We start from the raw sequence: 25885 nt of genomic DNA on the forward strand, positions 1-25885 counted from the left end.
CAAAAGTAATTCACCAACAACAGAACATTTTCTCTCATCTGACATACCACAGGAGTTTACCTGCACCATGTCTGGCATTTATTTGATTTAACTTGACATGTTGTATATTTGAAATGCTTCTGTGATTTGAAGCTCCAATTATTTACAACAATATAATTGAGTAAATTTTTTTTCCAATTTCAGTGTTGTTTTTAAAAAGCTGTCAGGAACTGTCAGAAAGGCTGGATGTTGAGAGGCAAATCTCAGCACATGCATTATTATTATTATTATTATTATTGTTATCATTATTATTATTATTATTATTATTATTATTATTATTATTATCATTATTATTATTATTATTATTATTATTATTATTATTATTATTATTATTATTATTATTATTATTATATTTATTTATTTTTTTATTTTTTCTTCTTTGTTGGTAAATTTTATGGCAGATATAATTTTTTTCTAAATTAAATAATTTATTAGTTGTTTTGTGGTATACTAATGCATGCTCAAAAATTTTTTAATTTGTTGGTTTGCAAAGTGCATAAAATAGTTTGATCTTATAAACTGATGGTTGTGTTGCACTTTATAATTTCTTGTTGTACTCTGTTTTAAAAATCCCTACCATGTGCTTTGGTTGGTAGTGTTGAATTTTCTTCCCACAAAATGCAATGCGTAGTGTGTAGTGTGGATGCAGTTGACTCACAAAAGACTATTGCTAGATAGTATTTTTAATGTACATTGGAAAACCAGTGCATTTTTCTAATCCTAGACTATTATAACCTGATGTGTACATGTGTGAGTCCCTTGATGAGTAACTTCCCAAGAGGTGCATAACTATAAGCACCCTTGCCTGCTTTATGTGTCATGCTGAGAATGGAGTCAGTTCTTTGAGCAAATCATCCTCTTTTATGTCTTGTGCTTGAAGCCACATGCATTTATCATATAAAAGTTTCCTCATGAATTTTGTGAGTCAACTGTTTATTTTCTGTTTTTCCCAACTAGCACATAGTGTTGCATAGATTAACTGTGGCAGTGACCCAGTATGATTATTGTATGTTCTCAAGAAACAGTATGTGTTAGTTTGGTATATAAACTGTCTTTTGTTGCACTTGTAATGATACACACACCCTGGCCCACCTCCACCTGTGTCCCTCCAGGTCTGCCCAGGCATTTACCACTTGGTGCTGTCCTAGATAGAATTCACCAAATAAATGAAAGCAGCTTGGTATGTTTCCCTTCCAGATGTGAGACTTGGAGCAGCATACCCACCCACCTACCGCCAGCACATAGAGACGTGAGTATTGGGAGGGTGTGTCAAACTTTATCAGATAGAGAGGGAGAAAGAGAGAGAGACAGAAAAAGATATATATATATATATATATATATATATATATATATATATATATATATATATATATATATATATATATATATATATGTTTATGTATAAGCAAAACAACTAAACAATGTGAGAAAATGAAGTGTTAAGTCAGCATCAGTGTGAGAGGTTCACCAAGTCTCTCCTCCTAGAGTGGTGAGCAGCCTCCAGATACTTGTTTGTTGGTCCTTGTTCTCCTTCACCAGACACTCACACCTCACTAGCACATACAGTACAATGTCACCTTCTTTTAACAAGAAGGAATCTTTGCTTTACATGGCAGCATCTAAAATAGAAGCAGCTTAGCACATTCTAGTGTACACTCTTGCATATGTGGCTGTTCATTTTGGGAGCATTTAATAAGTTCCTAGAAATAGATTTGAAACACAATTGTGAAAACACTTTGTTAATGCACATCACTGGAATCCTTTGCATTTCATATAATCATACATGATGGAAATATTACAAGTTATTCAGGAGTGTTTTATTTATATATTTTAAAAATTTATTCTTAATTCTCTAATAGTGTGTGTGTGTGTGTGTGTGTGTGTGTGTGTGTGTGTGTGTGTGTGTGTGTGTGTGTGTGTGAATGTATGGGGATGTATGCATCCATATTTGTGTGTGTGTATATGTGTGTGTGTTACCTTTGAGTGAATGAAAATAATGATGCATATCTTATTAGGTGTGAACAGACAGGTGAGGAGGTGGGATAGTTAGTGTTGAGTGCTGCACTAACCACTTGGGATCTCAAGCGTTGTGGAGCTTGTGAGGCCATTGTATAACCGCAGTAATGATTATGGAGAAAATACTTCATTGGAGTTTGTTGAGGAGCATGAACAAATTGGTCCATTAATGTCATTTTTCTTTGGACTGTGTGCCACACTGACCAATTCACTTCCCCTTCCCCACCATGCTTCTCTAGCCTGTACAAGAGGCAGTCTCTGGAGTTCCTCTACTCATCAATGTAAGTCACCAGTCCTCTGTGGCTGGTTCATGCATGTGTTGTTGAGCTGCCCACTCCCTCCACCAACCTACCAACCTGTCCATGAGGGCAGTACATGAGTAACCCACCACTGCCTGAACATAAAGTTATCCTCTCTCAGCTCTTTTATCTTCCTTTTCTGTTCTGTTTCTGTTCTCCTTTGACTTAAATTAATTGTTTTCTTTTGTATCTTCTGCCATTTCTCTCTCTCTCTCTCTCTCTCTCTCTCTCTCTCTCTCTCTCTCTCTCTCTCTCTCTCTCTCTCTCTCTCTCTCTCTCTCTCTCTCTCTCTCTCTCTCTCTCTCTCTCTCTCTCTCTCTCTCTCTCTCTCTCTCTCTCGGTGCATTCAGAGAGAGAAAATAAAAAATAAGTGTTTTGACATGTGTTATGAACCAAAACATTTAAAGTCCTACTTGGGTTTGTATTAATGTGTGTGTATTTTCCAAGTGATCTCCAAACACACTGGTGACTGTGAATGCCTCAGAATCAGAAATTTTAGGAATGCTATCCATCTAGAACCTGAGTCTGTTATTCTTTGCTGATGTAAGCATAGTGTTTGTGATTTTTATTTACCTATTTATTATTTTTTTTATTTTGCAATTTTCACTCCTTAGAGTTTGAGTGTTGTGTGCCTGATAGAAACTTTACATTTACCTAGATGCTGATGCTATAATGTACTGTGAAAAGCCTTGATGCATGGTGTTGATTGATTGAAATACCTTAAGGCATTCAGAAAGTCTGATGCAGGAAGTAAAAGAATTGAGGTAAAGAAGTAACAGTTTTGCTCTTGTTGATGTTATGATGGTGGAAGAGTTAGGACTGACCGAACTCCACCTGGCTGACCAGCAGGGAGTCATGCATCTTGTGTCTTATTTTAGAGAGGTCTCCCTTAGTCTTAAAACACAGGCACTGCAAGGTTATTGTGTATATAATTCTGAAGTTTTTGAAGCTATCAGTTTAATTGTTTGAGTGGTCAGTTTTCTTGACTGAAAGAGGAGGAGTATCTGAAATAATTGTGGCAATCTGAAAAGTAATATTTTGGAAGCCCACCTGAACCAAACCCACATGGCTCTGCTTCAAGAAAGAAACCATTTATAATGACAGACTATTTGTGCTGCAGTGTCATGTTTTATGTATATATTATTGAATTTCATTCATCTCTTTATATTGTCTTGGGAGGAAGGATGACACTTCATAAAACCTTAGTAAGGAAAGACACTTGCCTCACCACCCTGACCTTGTCCTTCCCTCACCAGGAACTCCATCACAGGGTCACAGTCCACCCTCTTGCCACCCACCAGCTCCTCACCGCCGCCACCTTCCTCTGTAGCCACCTCCAATGGAACAATCAATTTTCAACCCAGGTAATGAGCTTTCTTTTATTTATATTGAGAAATTCACACACACACACACACACACACCCCACAAGGTAGAGAGAATTATGCTTCCAGTTAATGAAAATAAAAAGTCCAGCTGTGTGACTACTGCCCTACATACCATAATCTTGCATGCGTGTCATGCTTGTGTAAAGGGAGCAGTTGATGTGAAGCCAGCGTCAGTAGAGGCTCATTTTTGTCCTCCTTTTCAGACGAGTAAGAACCTTATATGCATGTGTTGGAGAGAACGAGTCTGAACTTTCCTTCGAGCCAAACCAAGTCCTGACCAACGGTAAGATCTTGTGTGGTATTTATTAGTTTATCTAGATAGAAAGATTTTTATAAATGTGATAAGGATATGAATTTATAGATAGATGTCGTAACCCTCCTCCTTACCTTTAAGGGAAGGCAGAGGTTACGCAGGAACTGCACTAATTCTTTATATAACTAACACCACAAGGTTTAAATCCAGGTAACTGGGAGTTAAGGCCGGGGTTCTCACAGTGGGGTAAGCCACAAACGCAGTTCAGAAATGTTAACACTATCTATTAACCAGTAGTTAACACATTTCACGATACTTGCAAGCCACGAAAGACCAGAATTCCAACACATATTAAAACATATAATGACCTTTCGATAAATCTTGACGTCACTTTTCACTTTACATTAGCAAGCTTTTATCAACCAATCTCTTACTTATAACACATAAGTAAGGACACATATAACATAATCACATAAAAGAATAATCAAATGTAACATTAAAATATTAGCACTACATGCGAAGTGCCACAAAAGATATTAAAATCACTCATCAAGATTCAGCATTATATCAACACATGGTAAATGACATAAAATATGTGGGGACCACAGTATACTGAAACAACATTTTAAATCGAGACCCACAAGGCACTTAGGAAAAATCTTCTAAGTATTACTTACGACCAAGACGAGGCAGAGAACGACTAGGAGCTTCATGGTGCTGTCGAGTGGGAGCACCTTCCAGGAACTTGTAACACTCCACTCTTGGAGTCTAGTTAGGTCTGAGAGAATCGTTTGCTACTTCGCCTTATATTCCATTTTGACAGTGGCAACGTCGACCTACGTACATTGCTATCTACTACTACATAAGAAGTTATCCTTAAGGATCAAAATCTAACTAGTTAGTACACTCATCTCTTCCTTCACTCCACACGATCACCAAGATACTTATACTTCACTGTAGGTGCGTAAGAAACATGTCTCATAGGGAGTCTATGGTTAACCACCTTTACATGCGAACATATATGGTTTTTCTATGTCCTTCTAGTTCGTGCATTACTGAAGTGTTTTGTGAAGTCAGCGACTGTAAGGTAACTTGATCACAAGATTAATTACGAATAGGCTAGGTCCATTAACTTCACGGCCTTAGTCACCTTTACTCAGCGCTCGGGTGCCTCGTCATCAGGGCAGGCGCTGTCCTGTTCGTGTGACTAGGGATGCCATAAGCCTCACAAGGGGTCACGGCGATAACCAGTGACCTCTGGGGCAATGGGTGGCCAAGGCCTGGGTGCTTTGGCGACAACACACCCTCGGCTTGGCTACGACATAGACATTAACATTTATGTGTGTTTATTAAATTACAAATACATTGGGACCTTATTGTGTGTCAGGGTTAGGTAACAGAGACACCTGCCTCACAGAAATCTGCCAATAATTGTTACTCATCTTTTGGTATTATAAGCCATTGCTGAAGGATGTAATGTTAGTGTTCAGATACACCATAATTAATTAGTCTGTACATCCTGAGTGAGGAGGGTGTCTGTCACAGGCATGGTGAGTCATCTCATGAGGTGGACAGTGCATGTGGAGGGGAAGGAAGTGTGAGGGGTACATAGCAGTTCTTTCTTCAGGTTTTAGATTGCAATAATAATGTTAAACAGTTAAGTGTTATGCATATGGGAGGATCATCAGTGTATGTGTTAATTCATATATTTGTGCAGACTGTGTGGGCACAGATCTTAAATACCATTTCTCAAGCTTTGCCAGATTGTTGTGGACATGGAAAACTGTCAAGGTGTTATTATTAATGATCACCAAAATTGATTATTCCGTCAGTATTCAGTTGTGTGTAAAATAAGCATAACAGATGTCGAGTGAAATGCTCACCTGTAACATTTTGCCCACAGTTCGACCCTCACAGGAGCCGGGGTGGCTAGTGGGCACACTCAATGGCCGGACAGGCCTCGTACCGGAGAATTATGTGGAAGATATTGAAGACAAGCCTCCACCGCCACGCCTCTTGTCCCAACGCAACACAGATGTTTAGCAGGGCCTTCCCTGGAGGCATGTATGTGAGTGGTCTTGTATGAGACACCTGACACTCCTGCACAAACACAAGCCACACAAAGGAGGCTATATGGGCATACCTATTCCTGTTGGGGTGTGGCAAATGTTGCCTTCAAGGTGATGCAATTATCTACATGAGCCTTAAACAGCTCCTAGGAAGAATGCTGTCACCCTGTCTTTTTTTCCCTGGTGAGATTTCAAAGAAGCTTCAATGCCATATCAAATTCTCAGATGTATAGATATTTTCTCAGTGGTATTCATGTACAGAAAATATGAAAGTATAAATTCCCTGAAGAGCCTTGTGGGAAGTGGAAGTGCTTTATATGAATCAAAATGAACTGTGGTGTGCCAGGCGGCAGCAGCACCCAGTGTGTGGGTGTGGCTGCTGCAGGTGGAAACTGCACCAGCATCCCTCCAGGTGGAGGTGCATGCACAGGACTGTTGATGAGTGCAGCAGCCCAACATGTTCTGAACTCGGAGGGAGTCAGGATGAGAACAGTTTTTTGTAATAATTACAATTAGCAATATCCAAAGGTCTTGCATAATAATCTGCACTTGATAGCTTGGTATACAAATCTTTTTGTTTTGGTCTTAAGGATGAATAGAGGAAAACAGTATTAAGATATAACATTGTGCTTAACTCAAGTCTGTTAGAAAATGGTTGGGGAAGAACACTAATTGCCACTTGTGTGGAGCTTTATTACAGTTTCAGTCTCACACAAGCTGTGATTTTATGTGAAAAAACACTGAATATTGATAAAAATCAAGTTCTATCAGTAGTCCAAATAAGCCACCCTGCCAACCCAGTTTTTTCAAAGTTCCTGTGCCTACATTATTAGAGTAACAGCTGCTTTGTGCTTGTCAATATAGAGTGCTTAAATCTCCCCTCTCATACTCAGTAGCAATGCCAGAACACAAACCAGACTTTGCTTCTGGTCCTCCACTAGAGGCATATACTATATATAATTTTTTCCAATGTTCTGAGTCACAGTTCATGGTTACTTTGCCCTCTTGTATTGGTTATGAAAGGCTGAAATGTACACTATTATAAGACAAGAAAGAAAAGCTTTGTGTAATAGAAAATGGATAAGGAAAAATATTTGTCGAGATAGAATTTGGAGGGAAAGATGTCATAAAGCCAGTGTGGATAATAGTGGACTGCAAGTGTTGTCACATGTGAGAGCAACATTTCTGTTACTTCGAAAGTTAATTGACTGATAACCAGACATACTTCTGATCTTCCTTGGCTGCTCGTAGAAGGCGTAGGGTGGTGTGCACCCATCAGAGAGGATTAAGGAAGATCTTGCCTGCCAGGTTATCATGTGCAGATTATAGTGAAGATTCCAGTGTAGGCATTGTCCTACACACTTATGCAGTATGTTGATTTTAGCATATATATGCTTCATTTATTTATTTTCTTCTATTATGAAGGTTTAAACATAGTACCTTGAGATTTAATGAAATGTATATTTTTAATATTATAGCACAGTCGGCTGGCTTAGGTTGATGCCCGGTGAGTAAGTCATCGGTGGTGTGACCTTCCAAGGTGCAGTAGTATTGAGAGGGTATCCAAGCAGCCTGATGCAAGGTAGAGCCAGCAGAAGGCCAGGTAACCAGGGGTAGGAGAGGGTGTGCCTGGCCAGCATGTCTTTAGTTTAACAAATGTGACCGTGATGACCTAGTCTGAACCAAATCTGGACAATGTACATTTAGCCTCTCCATGTAAGTAAAAAAAAAACATTGTACATTTGATTATTTGTATATATTGGTGAATAAGTTTTGCATTATGTTTGTTTTCTATTAGGTATATTTTTTCCAGAGCAGTGTAGTGGAATCTCATCCTGCACTGCTTTGCAGAATTTATTATGGTTACTTTATAAGTCTTGTCTTCATGTTATACAGATTTATTTTAGTAGCCAGTGTATAAACATGTCAGAATGTCAGGTTATATAGAAGCCCGAAGTACATAGGAGTCCTATTAGGAAATGATGAGCTAGTGATGTCAAAAAAATGAACTTACAAAAATCAAATTGTTCATTCCAAAAAATGCAAAAAAGAATAAGATTATTTTTTTTCTATTACATTGTTGAATTTTGTGTAACAAAGGTTTGATCAGATTACAAATTACCATCACATCTCAAATTATTTGTAAGTTTCCAAGTGGCAAGTTTTTTCCTCCATGAAGTAGAGCCAAACCTGTGCAGTAGAGACAAAAGACAAGAGTATGAAGGGCAGGTGAAGATCTGTGGTGCATTACCTGAGCCCCATTGTACATCCCTCCTATGGCCTGTGGAAGCTGTATGTTCATGGTCTTCACCATAAGGTCTTAACATTGTGGATGTATGCAGCTAGTCATATCTGTTCTTGAGTCGTAGGAAGGCAAGGGAGGGTGCTGGGTGCTGGGAGGCTGTCAGGGTGTTGTGCTAAATTAATACAAGTGTGAAATTACATACACTAATGGAGAGAGAGAAAATATAGTGATTTGTTAATTAATTATCAACTTACAATTATAAAGATATTATCACCGAGTTATTTCATTCTGATATATTCAGAAGAGTAACCACTACCACCACCACCACTACCACTACTACTGTTGCTTTAAGCCCTTGCTGCTACTACCAACATAACTGTGGTCTGTTTGGGAAATGGCTTTTTTTATTTTATTTATTTATTTATATATATATATATATATATATATATATATATATATATATATATATATATATATATATATATATATATATATATATATATATCAATATATATATATATATATATACTATATATTTTTTTTTTTTTTTTTTACTTGCAGAGAAAAACTTTGCTTGCAGATGAATGGTGAGTTTATTATTTTTTTTTGTATTCAGTCTATGTTGGCCATGAAGAATGCATTTCAGATATTCTTGTAGATTAATCCTTTTCACTATTCCATATTTTTCATTCCAATTAATACACTTTGTTATTTTTCTCATACCTGTTGCTTTCCTTAGTAGTTTCTATAAATCATTCCATTGAGAGAATTATTTGCTTTTAGTTATGTTAGTTTAGTTAGTTATGATTATAATTGCCTCTTGACGTTTCACTTATGCTCTTAAAATTAAGATCACTCGCATCATGAAATAGATATTGTATCAAAAGCAATTTCTTGATATACTGTTAGAGACTGAGCTTAGGGATAGTTGCTCTTAACTGGATGAAATTAAGCTTCGTTTAAGACTGAGTAGTGATACCTCATTTTATCCTTGCAGGACACTCATCACCGTAACTCATAAGTTAAGATATCTTGCCCTGGGATGGGGGGAGCCTGTCAAATTACACTCCTTGCTTGCCACTTTTAAAGTTTCCCTTTTCCATCTTTCCTACCATGTCATTTTATTTATATATTCCAGCAAAGGTACAATACATACATTTTATTTTGGTGTGTGTGTGTGTGTGTGTGTGTGTGTGTGTGTGTGTGTGTGTGTGTGTGTGTGTGCACACACATGCATGCATGTGTGCACAGAGCAGGCTATTAAAACATGGAGTCATAATATACATTTTGTCACTTAGTATTTTGAATTTCTCTCTCTCTCTCTCTCTCTCTCTCTCTCTCTCTCTCTCTCTCTCTCTCTCTCTCTCTCTCTCTCTCTCTCTCTCTCTCTCTCTCTCTCTCTCTCTCTCTCTCTCTCTCTCTCTCTCTCTCTCTCTCTCTCTATTTTTAATGAGGAGTATTTTTAAAGGCCACAAACATTATTGGTCTGTTTCTCAAGGATTTCATTGTGCAGGAGCCTTGTTTGATTAAATTGTTACCAGAATCTTAAAAACTCCAATAATGTCCACAGAAGTATGGCAACAGAAAGTGTGTGTGTGTGTGTGTGTGTGTGTGTGTGTGTGTGTGTGTGTGTGTGTGTGTGTGTGTGTGTGTGTGTGTGTGTGTGTGTGTGTGTGTGTGTGTGTGAGTGTTCCTTGATAATGATGGAAGTATTTGCTGTGTAGGAATAGTGGTGGTGGTGGTGGTAGTGACACCATGGCAAGGCATCAGCACCAGGTGATGCTTTTCATGAAACAAAGAAGAAAAACAAAACAAAATCTTTCAAATTGCTCAAAAAATAAATAAATAAATAAATAAATTGTAGGATATTTCTGTATCTGTAAACTGTTATACGTCCATACATATTTATGCACATTCCATCTCAATGTTCCTGAGACCAACCAATCAAAAGTGTGTAGTGCCAACATTTTGATTCACGTGTGCGTCAGTTTTATTCCATACTTCGGGTTATAAGGAAGTTAATTGTATACATGTTTGTATACGTATTATGTTGACTACATTGTGCATTGTGGTAATGTGTGGACTGGGAAATCTTTTATATATTAAAGAATCTTTCCTAATGTTCTTAAAGTTATCGAACATGTATTCTCTTTGGTTGCATTTACTCAGTACATGAGCGCAGCGTGCACCATGAGTCAAGCACCTCAGCATTGCTGTGGTCAGAAAGCATGACACCGCCCTGGGAGGCGCTCCATGCCAGTGGGTGGCAGGCCACTGAGCACGTGACACTGGCTTGTGGAAACAAGTCCAGTTAACGTATCAATGGGATGTCAAAAGCAACTAACTAAAATAAATCAATAAAAAGAATAACTAATTAATTGATAAAAAAGCGATGTTAAGGCTGTTTCGTAAAACTTTCAAGAACCTCTAAGGCTCTAACATGAAGGTTGCAGTAATAGCAGAGATTCAAAGAAGTGTGTCGTCACTATTAGTGTCATCAGTTTTGACTGATACCAACACATGTGTCAACTGTCATCGTCCCGCCATCAGGAATGAAATCCCCTCAGAGCAGAGTGATGCCAGCCTACTTGTTTGGACGGATGCTGCCTCAGACAGTAACCACGCCAGCACTCATCGCCAGTGGAATGCCTCGCGCTGTCCTCCGTCAATCCTTGTTACTTTTCTGCCTTGTTTAGTGCAGTGCAAGAAGAGGCCAGACAGACGCTCGGCCATGGCGGCATGCACACTTGCCGGCTGGCCTGTACATAGTGAGCAGCAGTTACATGATGCTTACACTGCATAATAATACAATTTTAAATAAATGTTTAAAAATTAACATGTTTTTATTTTAGACCAAACAGTGAAGAAGTTGCATGAGTCATGACCAAGCTTTGGTCAGACAGGATGTAGGTTTCTAGTACAGTTATAAGCAGTAACTCCAATGAAAGGAAATCATTACTAAGGGTAAAATTTTATTTCACTCCCCTTGAATTTATAGCTGCAGGTGTGTCTGCGTCCCTCCCCCTGAGTGTGGTGTGAAGGCTGTGGTTATGGAGAGGTTGGTAATGTTGTGGTCCAGTGTGTGCAGGTGAGTGTACCACTGCTCATACATCATGTCTGGTTATTGCAGCAGGAACTGAGTGACCTCCAGGAAGCAGGAAAATAATGTGACTTAACAAGCCTTTGGTAGGGAGGTGTTTTATAGTTTTATTAATGTTTTATCAAAGTTGTTAAAATTGTAATTGTGGAATGGTAACGGTGCAGAACACACAGGTAAGGGCTTGCTGACAGGAGGGAACATGCCTATGATTTTCAAATTTCACTTGTGAGGAGATATGACATTGTTACTGAACATGTCGCTTGTCTTCTCAATATGGATGCAAAGGAAAGCAGCCGGTTCAAGAGTGAAAGAAATTAGTGCAGCTATGAAACGTTACTCCTTGTAAACCTCACAGAGAAAAGAATATATATATATATATATATATATATATATATATATATATATATATATATATATATATATATATATATATATATATATATATATATATATATATATTATTACAAAGGATAAACATTATTCAGGAGTGACCTCCAAGCAAACGGTGACTATATGGGCAGACATTGTTGCCCATTTAAATCAACCATGTATTTTGTAATAAAATGTAAGATGTCCGATTTGTGGCGTCAAGTTAAGGCATAGATACTGCACATATTTCACTTCCTGGCGTAATGATGTACCTCTGATCGACACACACCTCTAGCCATTTTCACCAGCTTTATTTTTGAGCTCTTATTTTATTTATTGATTAACGTAAAACAAGCCATGCAGGGATTTGCAAAGGAGGGATGTTGACGCATCACGTAATCTTACCTCTGGCAAGCGAGGAGAGCGGTGTGGCTCCACGACCCGCCCAAAGAAGTTCACTGATGAATTTATTCGCTCTCCTTTCACATGTGTCATAACGGTAGTGGACTAGTGGTAGTAATCATACAGAACTTGATGTAAAATAATGAACGAAAGGCGTTGTGGTGCGCGAGAGAGGAATGCCTGAAATCAAAGTAATAAGGCTCACATAGAAAATAATCGAGTGTGTCACGCATTTAATAAAGGTGAATACCGGAAATAGAAATCAAATAGTGACTCCTAGACTGGATATGGGCAGTGGGATCCTAGGCGGAAAAAAAAAAAAAAATGCACAATATTAATTTTGAAGCCAAGTAGCTGTGCCCGTGCTGGCTGAGACCCTCCGACTCACTCCCTCATTCTCAAGGCCCCGCAACCCGCGTCTCAACTCTGAAGACCAGACTCCAGTCACCATCAGTTGGTGGATAGACGTCGGTGAGGGAGGGTGTTGTGTTTGCGCGCTGAAAGGATATTTCACGCACGTCGCCTTGGCCGCTCACAAACTTTGGCTTTACGAGAGTGGGTGTCAGGAGGAATCAACCAATGCCCCTTGGAGAGTGTTGCCGTGTGGATAGGGTAAGTGTTCCCTCAGGGCGTGCCCCAGAAATTGTAGGGCGCGGGGGAAAAGTTGAAAGTGACGCAATGATCTGTGTGGAGATGCTGCTGGGAATAGATTGCAGTCAGTTTACAAAAGTTTGGGTGACTTAAGACAGGGCACGGATGGCAGGCTGGTGTTTGTTTGTTCTTAGTGATCGTAAAAGAACATATTTCAAGACCAGCCAAGTTTTGTAAGGTTAGAATGCTGTGTTTTTTGTTGTGGTGGTGGTAAATGGTATTGTTATCAAAGAAGCGAGACAACTGGCGACGTGAGCTTAATATGCATCAAACCATGCCCACATGCTGTTTGTTCATTCGTGTGACCTGTTGAAATCGGAGGTGTGTGTGTGTGTGTGTGTGTGTGTGTGTGTGTTCAGTCGAGAAGAAAGACAAGAGAGTGGAGGGTCAAGTGAACTGAGTTAGTGAGTGGATAGGAGTGTGTATGAACGGAGTCCTTAAATAGCGGTGTGTTTACTTGAGTGGCGGAAGGTGTGTGTGTGTGTGTGTGTGTGTGCGAGGAGAAAAGTGATTTTGTTTATGGTGTAAAGGAAGTTGAAAGAAACATGCTAATTTTAATAAATGAATAATACATGAAATAACCAGTTTGTTGTAATATATTCAGAGTCGTGGGGGTGGTGGTGTTTAACATAATATATTACCATTCATTAGGTCAGACTGCTGGGAGTATACTCGTACGAGTGGAATGAAGCAACAAGTAGAAGAGTACACAGTTGAACCAAGCAACAAGTAATGACTTAAGATGACAGCAGTGTTAATGACGGTGATATCAGAATAGAGCCTGTATCATTGTAATCAAACAAGTAAATGAGTCTTGATTGTGTTAATTCTATCTTTACAGGAGTGGGGTAGATGGTGGTGCTGGTGGTGGTGGCGGTGTCATAAAGTGATAGAGCGCGTATCATTGAAATTAAGCAACGAGTAAATGAGGCTTAATTGTATTAATTACCTCTGTAGGAGTGGGGTAGATGGTGGTGGTGGTGGTGGTAAGGGGGAGGGACGGGGGATGAGGGTTAGGTAGTCTATTTATACTTCAGCAGGTAGACTGCTACCGACCTCACTGTGCCCAAGAGAACACCAGACCTAGATGATAGCATTACAACGCTGTTTAGAGAAAGTAACCGCTGAAAGCACCGCCCTTGTCTCTCCCTCTCTCCCATCCATCTCGTGTGTGGGTCCCCGGTTGATGGTAGTGATGGTGGTGGTAGTGATGATAGTGGTTAGGTGGAGAAACCCCCATTGAGATGTGTAGTATTCCGTACTTTGCTGCTACAGATACCACTACCACCACCACCACTACTACTACTACTACTACTACTACTACTACTACTACTACTACTACTACTGCCGCTGTCCTGAAAACTGGATGGTGCTGCTTCGTCTCTCGCTCTCATCTTCGCCTCATCTCACGTGAAGCATGACCATGGTGGTGCGGGATACTAATAGCCTGCCCTGTCCCCTCACTTTCCCCACGCCAATCATTAGGAGTAAACTGCAAGACAAATATTTTATATTTATTTGTATTTTCTGATAAGAGCATGTGAACGGTGCGTGGATAAGATGCATTTGAAAGGTGCAGACATGTTCATACCAAACACTACTGTTGCTTTAGAGTTGCCCCTTGAAAGTTTGAAGGACAAATCGATAAATAAATATGGCACCGCAGCAGAATGTTTAAAGCTTCTAAAACTGTGATGGAGTAAGGTGATAGGAGTAACAGATTTGTGGTGGAGTAAAGTAATATTAACACTAATTGCATAATCGGTAAAAAGCATTTAAAATTGCGATGCTGAAAGGTAATAGGAATAACAAATTTGTGGAGTAAAGTAATAGCAACAAATTACGTAATTACGTAAGCGGTAAAAATTACAAGATTTTAAAGGAAGTTAAATTAGGGAATATATATATATATATATATATATATATATATATATATATATATATATATATATATATATATATATATATATATATATATATATATATATATATATATATATATATATATATATATATATATATATATTAGAGACTGTGCAAGAGGAAGCCAGCAATCCAGCCTTCCCCACAGAATAGAATAGGACGGGACGCGATGCTAAGTATTACAATGCAAGAGTTATCATTCATCTCACGCAGTAGTAGTTAGCGAGCAGGACACCAGATAGCAGGTTTCTCTCCATTCAGTATGCGATGCTTGTGTCTATACCTTGCACGGTGTGTGTGTGTGTGTGTGTTGGGAGGGGGTGAGCGAGGTGGGCTGCTAGCACGCATCACACATCCTTGGTTGTTTACGTAGAAGGCAAAGGAGGACAGTGTTATGCATAACCCTCTCTTCCTCCTCCGGCAGTGCTCCTAGTTGTAATGCAGCACGTAGTCAAGAGGAGTGGTAGTTCTGGGTGGAATGTGTAACACTGTACCGTGGAGTTCAGTGGCTAATGTTTTGTAGCTATGACTTAGTAGTGTCAGTTTGTCGGTTAGGTCTTCTGTATGGAAGGAAATTACTTGTTTCTTATATCGAGCGATTAACTGTGCCAGAGAGAGAGAGTTAATGTTAAAATCAACAACAATTTCTGTAGTTAATCGCATGTTGCTCTCACGATTCGATTTAGTTGTACTGCTACTTTCACTTCTAAGATGATTACCTACTAGCTTCTGCTATCATTGCTGTCAATACCGTCACCATTGTTTACTACTACTACTACTACTACTACTACTACTACTACTACTACTACTACTACCACCACTACTACTACTACTATTACTGCTGCTGCTACTGCTGCTGCTGCTGCTGCTGCTGCTGCTGCTGCTGCTGCTGCTAGTTCTGATGGCGAGGGATTGGTGAGATGGTGAGGTTAGCCACATGTCAGGTATGAGCAGCAGCCACGATCGCCATCACCACCATCCTTGCAAGAGTTTCCACCACTTAGGCACACTACACACAACACATTGTTTCCACCACTTCGGCACACTACACACAACACATTGTCACATCAGACAGAGAAAAGTGACAAAAGACCTTCCTTCTCCTCGTCCATTCTGTGGCTAATACTTTACTACTACTGTACGTGTAGACTTTGCAGTGTACGAGTAGTAGTGGATCTAAGCAGTCTAGTGAAGACCTCATATATTTATCTATATATTAATTTACCTATCTAGTTATTTACTCATTTTCTTTTATCACTTTTTACCTCATGATCCGATTTCGTTTTCTCTCTCTCTCTCTCTCTCTCTCTCTCTCTCTCTCTCTCTCTCTCTCTCTCTCTCTCTCTCTCTCTCTCTCTCTCTCTCTCTCTCTCTCTCTCTCCTGAAGGCTCCTCAACCCTCCAATCCCCGTCACTCTTCTTGCTTCCCTCACTCCCCCAGTCACTCACACATCCACTCACTTTTCTATTTCCCTCCTCCCTCTCCATTTATTTACATACCCACTCACTCACCCTCATGTTCTCGTCATTGCACAACCTCACGTCACCCTGTCACTCCTTACACCCAGTTACTCCCACGCCTCTTCCCACACCTCCTTCCCCTCCCTCCAAACTCCCATCGTCTTCCCCCTAGCACTGGTAACGGTGGTGGTTGGGGAAGGGGGGTGAGAAAGGAGAAGGAAGAGAAGGAGGGGGAGGAAGAGGAAGAGGAGGAGGGGGAGGAAGAGGAGGAGGAAATGCTCATGCCTTCTTTCTCCACCTTCTATCCCCACGCCCTCTCTCTCTCTCTCTCTCTCTCTCTCTCTCTCTCTCTCTCTCTCTCTCTCTCTCTCTCTCTCTCTCTCTCTCTCTCTCTCTCTCTCTCTCTCCCTGTGTGTGTGTGTGTGTGTGTGTGTGTGTGTTCTCACGTGATCTTTCATGCTACTCCCTTTCCTTACTTTTTTGTCGTTTTGCTTGAATGACTGACTGGCTGATCCATCATTTAGTGACTGGCTGACTGGGGGGATTGGTTGGCCCACTGGTTGTATGACTGGATGGTTGGATCAGTGATTAGCTGGCTGACTGGATGAATGGTTTTAATGGCTGACTCGTTGCTTGGCTGACTGGTTGGCTGGCTGGCTGACTGGTTGAGTGGCTGTGTGAGTCTAGTAAGGGACTGACTGACTGACTGACCACTCAGTCACTCAGGCATGGAAGGATGTGTATATTTTCTTTTTCCTCCTGTGTTACGTCATCTCTCCTCCCCACCAACACACACACACACACACACACACCCCTCTTCCTGTGAACCTACCCACATTCCTTCCCCCTTCCTCCCATTCCCCTTGCCAACACCCTGCACGGAGGATAAGGCAGGACATGTCATTATACACCTTACCTCTCTCTCTCTCTCTCTCTCTCTCTCTCTCTCTCTCTCTCTCTCTCTCTCTCTCTCTCTCTCTCTCTCTCTCTCTCTCTCTCTCTCTCTCTCTCTCTCTCTCTCTCTCTCTCTCTCTCTCTCTCTCTCTCTCTCTCTCTCTCTCTCTCTCTCTCTCTCTCAAAAACCCGGATTCAGAAACGCTCTGCTCTCTCATCACGACTATTTTCTAAGGCCACGGAGATGATCAGTTGGGTTCCCCAAAGTGTTTCTCCCGTTAATAATGTAGAAATCTTGTTAATCTGTCACTGGAATATTAAAAAGAAAAAAAATCACCCTTAAAAACCAGTGTCACTTCAATTAGAGGCTTTTGAAAGTAGTCTGGGTGAGGCTTACTGTGGAAGCTTTTCAGAATAGTTCCAACTGTGCTGCCTCTCTTCTACAGTACTCGTCTGCCGCCTCTACCCCGCCATCTCTTGCCTCCCCTTAGCCTTCCACTTGTCTCTCGTCCTCAAAGCTCTTTCTTGCTCCTCCCATCACGCCTTAATCCCCCTACCCATCCTCTACTCTCCTTTTAACTTTCCCTAGACACCGCTCTCTCTCTCTCTCTCTCTCTCTCTCTCTCTCTCTCTCTCTCTCTCTCTCTCTCTCTCTCTCTCTCTCTCTCTCTCTCTCTCTCTCTCTCTCTCTCTCTCTCTCTCTCAAGTGCCGCCAGATGAAACAAAGGGCAGTGTCAGTAGTCCTAGCCGCCCTCGCGTTCGTAGGACTCCTCTGGCCGCTGTATTCACTCCAAGTCAAGGTTCCCGAGATATGGGGGCAGGAGGAGGTGAGTCGGGATGTGTATTTTTAAACGTTTATTCTCTCGTATAGACTGCACACTACTTCCGAATGTTTGTCACGTTTTCATCTTTTGTTTTGTTTTGTTTTGTTTTGTTTTTCCTATCGAAGTGCATAATTCCTGGCAAATCTAACTTAACTGTATCATGAACCGTTTGATTCGCACGTAAGAACTGCATTTATACTTCCGAAGGTCAAAGATGTCGTATTTTCCTGGTTATCCTTCCCACTGAAGTGTAGATTCCTTGGCAAACCAGCACTGGAATCATGAGATGTAAGGAGAGCCGGATCAGCATTTTGAGAAGTTTACCTCTCTCTCTTTTATAAGGACTACATATTTCCGAAGGTCACAGATGATTTTTCCAGTCATAGTCTAGATTCCTTGGCAATATACCACTGGAATAGCAACCCATTCATAACTGATGACAGCAACTCTCTTCCCTTCTGCACAAAGCATACGTATAATATTATCTCTAAGCCTCACTTCCTCCGTCTTCACTGAAAAGATTGACAGCAACTCAAGACGCAAACCAACCTCGTGAAGAAGGAAGCAGTCAATCCTGAACCACTTCACATACAATAAAGCCTCCAATAGAGACAACCACGGAATACAATAAACCCGTGTAATACCAAGATGGGCCACGAAGGACAGCCCATACCTACTGCCAAGATCCACCGTGAACACAAGACAAGAAAGAAGAAAATAAGAGAGTTGCGAAAAGTGGAGAGGTTTAGCAATAGGAAAATTGTACGGAGATAAGAGAAGAAATCAGTAGGTATAACTCAGTAAAACGGGGAATAATAGAGGTTAGTAATAGGATCCACCTAAAAGGAAAGGCTGGTGAAGAGTGGAAAGGTTTAACAATGAGAAAGGTGGACATGTATAGAAGAAACTATGGATTTGAATGAGATAAATCAATAGGTATGAGCCAGTAAACCGAGCAAGAAACAGGTTAGTGAGAGGAAAACATGATGCATGAGAAAAGAAACATTTTTTTTCCTTTTCAAGTAGGCATTAAGTAAAATAGAGAAGAGGTAAGTAAGAGAGAACCGAGAGATTAATGGTTGCAGAATAACAGCATGGATAAGAGAAAAAATTAATCACCTTGAACTCAGAAAGCTTCCTATTGACTCGGGAGTAGTAACAACTGCCGACTATACTGTATTCATCTTCCACTCGACCTGAGAACCAATTTGTAGATGGAGGGGGTGACGGAAGCAATCCACTTTGGACCTTGTTACGTCAGCGTCACTCCTGCTTATTAAATGGCTGTGTGTGTGTGTGTGTGTGTGTGTGTGTGTGTGTGTGTGTGTGTGTGTGTGTGTGTGTGTGTAAGAGGGACAATGGTTACAAAAACTTCGAAAAAAAAATGCCCACTGAGGTACCAGTTCCTATAGGAGAGGAGCAAAAGAATTACCCAAAATTGGAGGCGAAGCATTTGTTGGTGGGTGTGTGGCGGGAGTCAGTGTTTTGTTGGTGGTGTTCGTGTTATTTCAGCTCATGTCTTATAGGAAACCGAGCCGCCGCGCTTATTACAACGTTTTGTTCTCTTGCAGCCAGCGGGTCAGTGAACGCCTCTGCCCCAGTGTGTGTGTGTGTGTGTGTGTGTTAGTGAGGTTACATTCCTGCGGCCCACTTGTAAACATGACTTGTATTTATTGAACACTTAATGAAATTACACATTTTCTCTCTCTCTCTCTCTCTCTCTCTCTCTCTCTCTCTCTCTCTCTCTCTCTCTCTCTCTCTCTCTCTCTCTCTCTCTCTCTCTCTCTCTCTCTCTCTCTCTCCAATAATGTTGACTGGTGTACACCATTGTTGGAAGAGCACGTGTCTCTCTATACACAGGCACAAGCACACGTACATTTACAGGTGGGACATACACACACAGGACAGGGGCAGTCTCAGCTCAGGACTGTATTCTCAAGTATTTCGGCGGCCTACCTCGACATTTTTTTTCACAAGGTTTTAGTTGAAGTCACTGGGATTTTCAAAGATGTTTTAACGATTCTAGTGATGCGTAAATGAAAATTCTGCTTCATGGATTGAATAAAACGTTCATGAAACACGACATTTCATCGCTTTCCACTTTAAAACAGTCCTAATGAAGTATCAGAACATCTCTGAATAAGGATCCGTGTTCTGAAACGCTTTGCTTTCTTACCATGACTATTTTCCAAGGCCAGAGAGATGATTAGCCGGGTTCTCAAGAGTGCTCCTTTAGTTAAGAATGTAGAAATCATGATAATCTGTCACTGGAACCTTAAAAAAACACATTTGAAAAAAAAAACCCATGTCACTTCAACTCGTAGTGAAAGTAGTGGAGGTGCAGCCCAGAAGTGTCTATGAATACAGGTCTTCACTCCGCCACAGCCGCGCCTCACCACACTGGGCAGTAATGAAGCAGCAGCCGCAGCCTTTCACTGCTACAGAAGCACTTCCTAGGTTTCACTTTTTTCTCAGCCTTTGCTGCCTTTTCTTTATTTATATATTTTTCCTCTCTCGCTCTCTGACATGGCCTGGGGTGACTTGGGGTGGGGTGAGCACGTGCGTCGGTCATTTTGGGTGTGGTGGCTGACTCGGTCTCGTGCTGGCGAAGGGGGAGAGGGGAGAGGGGGAGTATTGTACCAGCACGCCCTCTCCGTGCACTCTCAAGGTTTCGGTCTGTGCGCTAAACTTTCTTTCCCTTCTTTCGCGCGTCACTGCCCTTCTGTCTCTAGACTAGCACGTCTCTCTCTCTCTCTCTCTCTCTCTCTCTCTCTCTCTCTCTCTCTCTCTCTCTCTCTCTCTCTCTCTCTCTCTCTCTCTCTCTCTCTCTCTCTCTCTCTGTGTTAGCCGCTTTCTACCCTCCCTCCTCCCCTCCCAGAGAAATAGGTACTGTACCGCCTCACTTCCCCATCTCCCCTCCCTTCCCTCCCTTTTCTTCTTTGTCTCTTCCCTCCACCAGTAGCATTCACCACCTCATCCCTTCCTTTGCTTTGTCCTTCTTTTGTCTCTCTCTCTCTCTCTCTCTCTCTCTCTCTCTCTCTCTCTCTCTCTCTCTCTCTCTCTCTCTCTCTCTCTCTCTCTCTCTCTCTCTCTCTCTCTCTCTCTCTCGTCCTGCCTAATGCATTCCCCCAACACTACTAATTTGTCCATCAAGAGGAAGTTAACTTAGGGTTGTGATAATAGTAGTAGTAGTAGTAGTAGTAGCAGTAGTTATAATAATGATAGAGTTGAAGTGTTAGTACTAATAGGTATGATGATGATAGTTGAAGTGATAGTAGTAGTAGTAGTAGTAGTAGTAGTAGTAGTAGTAGTAGTAGTAGTAGTAACTGAACACCTCTGCACCAGTTCGCCTTAACATAACCCTAACACCCATACACACTCACCCTAACACTCCTGCACACACACACACACACACACACACACACACACACACACACACACACACACACACACACACACACACACACACACCGTTACATGTGCCTGTATTAAGTATTCACGGCTCCCATACAGCGGTGGGGAGCGTCGCTCAGGCATCCTTACTGAGCAGAAAGAAGTCAAAAGCTTCTTCGCTTCATTACCCCTCTTCTTTTAAACTCCTTGGCTTTATTCCATCAATGCCCGGCAGAATGTCACTTTCTTACTGATATCCACCGTTATTTCTATAGTTACTGCTACCTCAACCTCCTAACCCAAATTCTGTGTGTATGTTCTTCCCTCCACTGTTCTGTCCACCTTACTAATGCGAAGGATTATTAGTACCTTCACCTGGTTACTGCTTCTTGAACCTGCTAACCCAATAGATGCTCCCCCTCTCCTGTGTCCTCGCTGCACAAGACTTTACGTGTATGTTCTTCCCTCCCCTGTTCTGTCCACCTTACTAAAGACAGGATTAGACTTTCTACATGTTTTCCTCCCTTATTCTGTCCACCTTATTAGTGCGAAATCCATACTTTCATTTCTCTCTCTCTCTCTCTCTCTCTCTCTCTCTCTCTCTCTCTCTCTCTCTCTCTCTCTCTCTCTCTCTCTCTCTCTCTCTCTCTCTCTCTCTGCTTAAGATTTTCTACCTACTCGCTCAGCTATTCTACCTATCTTACTCAATATAATACTTTCACTCCTTCCTTCCCTTTCATGTATCCTCGCTGCACAAGACTTCCTGTAATCTCTCGCTCTTCATTCTGTTCACCTTACTAATGTGAGAGTTGATCAGTACATTCACTCTTTCATTCTCTAATTAAGTGATAAAGTCTGGAAATCTGCCTCTCTCTCTCTCTCTCTCTCTCTCTCTCTCTCTCTCTCTCTCTCTCTCTCTCTCTCTCTCTCTCTCTCTCTCTCTCTCTCTCTCTCTCTCTCTCTCTCTCTCTCTCTCTCTCTCTCTCTCTCTCTCTCTATCTATCTTTGTGTGTGTGTCTAACCTCCTTCACTCGTTTAAGATAGTAATAATGATAGTCATTGAACACACACACACACACACACACACACACACACACACACACACACACACACACACACACACACACACACACACACACACACACACACACACACAGAGTCAACATCCCTAAACACCCCTTCCTCTTGCCCCTTCCCCCACCCAGCCTACATCTGGTCATCCTAGCAGACTAACACCACACACTCCGTCACACTGCCACCCCCTGCACGCACACTGCCAACCTTTAACTGCAAGCAATGGAACGCATCTCTGTCCTCCTATCCTTTTTTCCCTTTACTCCCACCTACTGCTCTTCCACACCCCCTCCTCTTTCTCCCTCTCCCTCTCCCTCTCCCTGACACCTTCCCTACAAGAGTATGAGAGTGGCGTGCATAACTCAGTTTTTTGTACCTTCTCTTCGGCTTTAACTCCGCCGTGTAACACAGCCCGCGTGGGGGAGGGGGTAAAAGGCAGGCAGGTAAGGTTGGCTGGGCAGGGCTGGGTGGGGTTTGGGGGGAGGGCTGGTTGCTTTCTTTCTTTTTGTGTTGTTTTGGTTCGTGTTGTTTGTGTTGGTGTGGTGGTGGTGGTGGTGGTGGTGTTTTTTTTGTTTCTGCTTTTCTTTCGTTTTATTATTCTTTCTGTGTGTGTGTGTGTGTGTGTGTGTGTGTGTGTGTGTGTGTGTCAGTCAAAATGTACGTACAGACAACACACACAGGGTTCAGGAATTCAAGTGCGAGAGTTCAATCCGCTACGTGCGTACATATAGGCTGGGTCTCTCTTAACCCTGATAGGCAGTACACTGTACGTACACACCACACGCAGGCAGGCAGGCAGGCAGGCAGGCAGGCAGGCCAGTGACACCAGTGCCCCACTCTGAGAAGGACACACTGCCACTGGATCACCTGTTATTCTCGATACTCTGTGATCAGACGACAGGCTTTGCTTCCCTTCTGGTAGAGGAAGTAAGCAGGACAGCACAAGATAATGGATTCAAGGTTGATGATGATAGATCTATGTAAAAGAGACAGGAAGGATTGGGTTCTCAGAAAGACTAGTAGATGGAAGGAATAGGACAAGATACATATAATGGATTCAACCTTGATGAAGTTAGTAAAAAAAAAAAAAAGAGAAAGAATGGACTTCGTTCTCAAATAGAATAGTAGATTGATAGAATAGACTCAGTAGTCAGGATAGGACAGTATATAATAGGTTCAAGCATGGTGATGTTAGATTAAAAAAAGAAAGGGATAGGAGGGAATGGGTTCTCAAATAGAATAGTAGATGAATGAAATAGACACACACACACACAGTCCTCATGTCTCCTCTTGACACCCAAACCAACCACTTATTCCTCTGCATCCCTAAGCCTTCGCTCCGGCCCTCTCTCTCTCTCTCTCTCTCTCTCTCTCTCTCTCTCTCTCTCTCTCTCTCTCTCTCTCTCTCTCTCTCTCTCTCTCTCTCTCTCTCTCTCTCTCTCTCTCTCTCTCTCTCTCTCTCTCTCTCTCTCTCTCTCTCTCTCTCTCTCTCTCTCTCTCTCTCTCTCTCTCTCTCTCTCTCTCTCTCCTGCCGGGTAGATTCATCTCTAGCTTCCTTATGTCCATACACACCGCCATATCTCTCCTCGTGACACCCAAACCTCGCCAAACCTTGCTTCTTTCACTGCATCCGTAAACCTTCTCTCAAATCACCCTTTCTCTCTCTCCTGCTGGGTAGGTCAAAGTTTTCTCGATGTCTAGTTTCCATTTTGTGGGTGAGACGAAGCCAGTCACCCTAACTCAGGCTGATGAATTGATGATACCCAGAATATGACACACTTCAGCTTGTGTTACGGGACTTCAGGTGGAACGGCGCCAGTGTCCCCGTGTGGCGGCATCTGTTATGCAAGACTGGACGTCCGCGTGGTGGCGCGCTGGCCCCGCTGCCTCACACGGAACAGGGCGGGACGAGATGGGACGAGCAGGGAATGTTGGCGATGGATGCTGGCTGCTTGCTGTGGTGGTGATTGTGGTGGTGGTGGTGATTGTGATATTGCTACGGCTATTACGGGGTACTATTGCTGCTTCTGTTGCTTCTAGGTGATACTACTGCTACTGCTGCTGCTACTACTACTACTACTGCTACTACTACTACTACTACTACTACTACTACTACTACTACTACTACTACTACTACTACTACTACTACCAGCACAGCCAAACCTCCGTGATGGGCCTCCTGCGTTGGCTCAGTGCGTGATGTCTCATCTGCCTCGCGTGTCCTGGGAACACTGGTAGCCACAGACAGACAGACAGACAGGCAGGCAGGCAGACAGACAAACAGACAGACATTGGTTACTCCCTGCCTCCCATTCCCCTGATCTCCCTCAACACGCCCACCCTGCCTGCTATCTCTTGTGTCTATCTCCTCCTCTTTCCACTTCCTCTCTCTCTCTCTCTCTCTCTCTCTCTCTCTCTCTCTCTCTCTCTCTCTCTCTCTCTCTCTCTCTCTCTCTCTCTCTCTCTCTCTGTCTCTTCCCATCCACCTGTCACCCGTCACATCACAGTCACCCTCTTACCCCCTCCCTCTCATCCCCATCTACAGAATTACTTCCTTCCCCTTCTTCCCCTCCTCCTCCTCCTCCTCCTCCTCGTCTCCCGTGTAGGCTGTCGGTAAAATGAGACAAGCTGCTCACTTTTTTTTTTCCCCTCCTCCTTTCCGCTCCTCTCTCTATCTCTCTCCCTCCCTCCCCCTCTTCTTCCCCTCCCCCCCCTCTCTCTCTCTCTCTCTCTCTCTCTCTCTCTCTCTCTCTCTCTCTCTCTCTCTCTCTCTCTCTCTCTCTCTCTCTCTCTCTCTCTCTCTCTCTCTCTCTCTCTCTCTCTCTCTTAGGTTGTCATTTCCTTCCTTCCTCAGCCTTCTTGTTCTTGTTCTTGTTCTTGTTGCTCTTGTTCTTCTCTTCATCTTTTAGTAACTGGTAATAAAATCTTTAACTTGGTGATTTTCCTTCTTTTTCTGTTCCCTTCATTTCCTCTTTTCTTTCCTCTCCTTCCTTTTTCTTCTTATATCCCTTTCTTCTTTCTTCCATTCCATTCCTTTCCTTTCCTTCCTCTCCTCTTCCCTTCTCTCCCCTTCCTTTTTTTCCTTTTTCCCTTCCCTTCCATTTCTCTCCTCACCGCTAAGTTGACCTAATCTGACTTGATGTGACATGACCCGCATAGAAAAAAAAATAAATATGAACTTAAGAAAAGAGAGAGAAAAAAAAGAGATAGAAAGAATGCTTGATGATGATGATGATGATGATGATGATGAGTAAGAATGCTTGATAATGATGATGATGATGATGATGATGATGATGATGATGATGATGATGAATTGTATGGAGAGTAGGAAAAGAAAACATGGCTTGTTAAAAATAAAAGCTTGAAGATATAGGTAGATTGATGAATGCTCAGATTAATAGATAGGTAGATGAATGGATGGATAGATAGATAGATAGGTGAGTAAATACAAATAGATAAATTGATTGAGTGATTGATTTGGTTGGTTTA

General features: G+C 41.8%; 2 protein-coding genes across 22 annotated transcripts in view; both read left to right on the forward strand.

Annotated features, from left to right (window-relative positions):
- LOC135105246 (rho GTPase-activating protein 26-like) overlaps positions 1-8579 on the forward strand; it is a 94583-nt gene extending 86004 nt beyond the window's left edge. For 9 of the 21 annotated variants that reach the window (XM_064013436.1, XM_064013446.1, XM_064013437.1 and 6 more), the window contains 5 exons: positions 1216-1288; positions 2295-2336; positions 3611-3718; positions 3943-4022; positions 5896-8579. In XM_064013436.1, coding sequence (XP_063869506.1) covers positions 1216-1288; positions 2295-2336; positions 3611-3718; positions 3943-4022; positions 5896-6035 — 443 coding nt within the window. In that variant the 3' untranslated portion in view covers positions 6036-8579. The remainder of the gene's footprint in view (positions 1-1215; positions 1289-2294; positions 2337-3610; positions 3719-3942; positions 4023-5895) is intronic. The other 12 variants (XM_064013453.1, XM_064013439.1, XM_064013448.1 and 9 more) reach the window with 3 other exon arrangements.
- Positions 8580-12623: 4044 nt separating this feature from the next.
- Positions 12624-25885, forward strand: part of LOC135105249 (carbohydrate sulfotransferase 11-like) — a 50929-nt gene continuing 37667 nt past the window's right edge. The window contains exon 1 of the mRNA XM_064013461.1: positions 12624-12789. The gene's annotated coding sequence lies outside the window, so the exon portion shown is untranslated. The remainder of the gene's footprint in view (positions 12790-25885) is intronic.

This window comes from Scylla paramamosain, chromosome 11, assembly GCF_035594125.1.
Source record: "Scylla paramamosain isolate STU-SP2022 chromosome 11, ASM3559412v1, whole genome shotgun sequence".
In the NCBI taxonomy this organism is placed as follows: domain Eukaryota; kingdom Metazoa; phylum Arthropoda; class Malacostraca; order Decapoda; family Portunidae; genus Scylla; species Scylla paramamosain.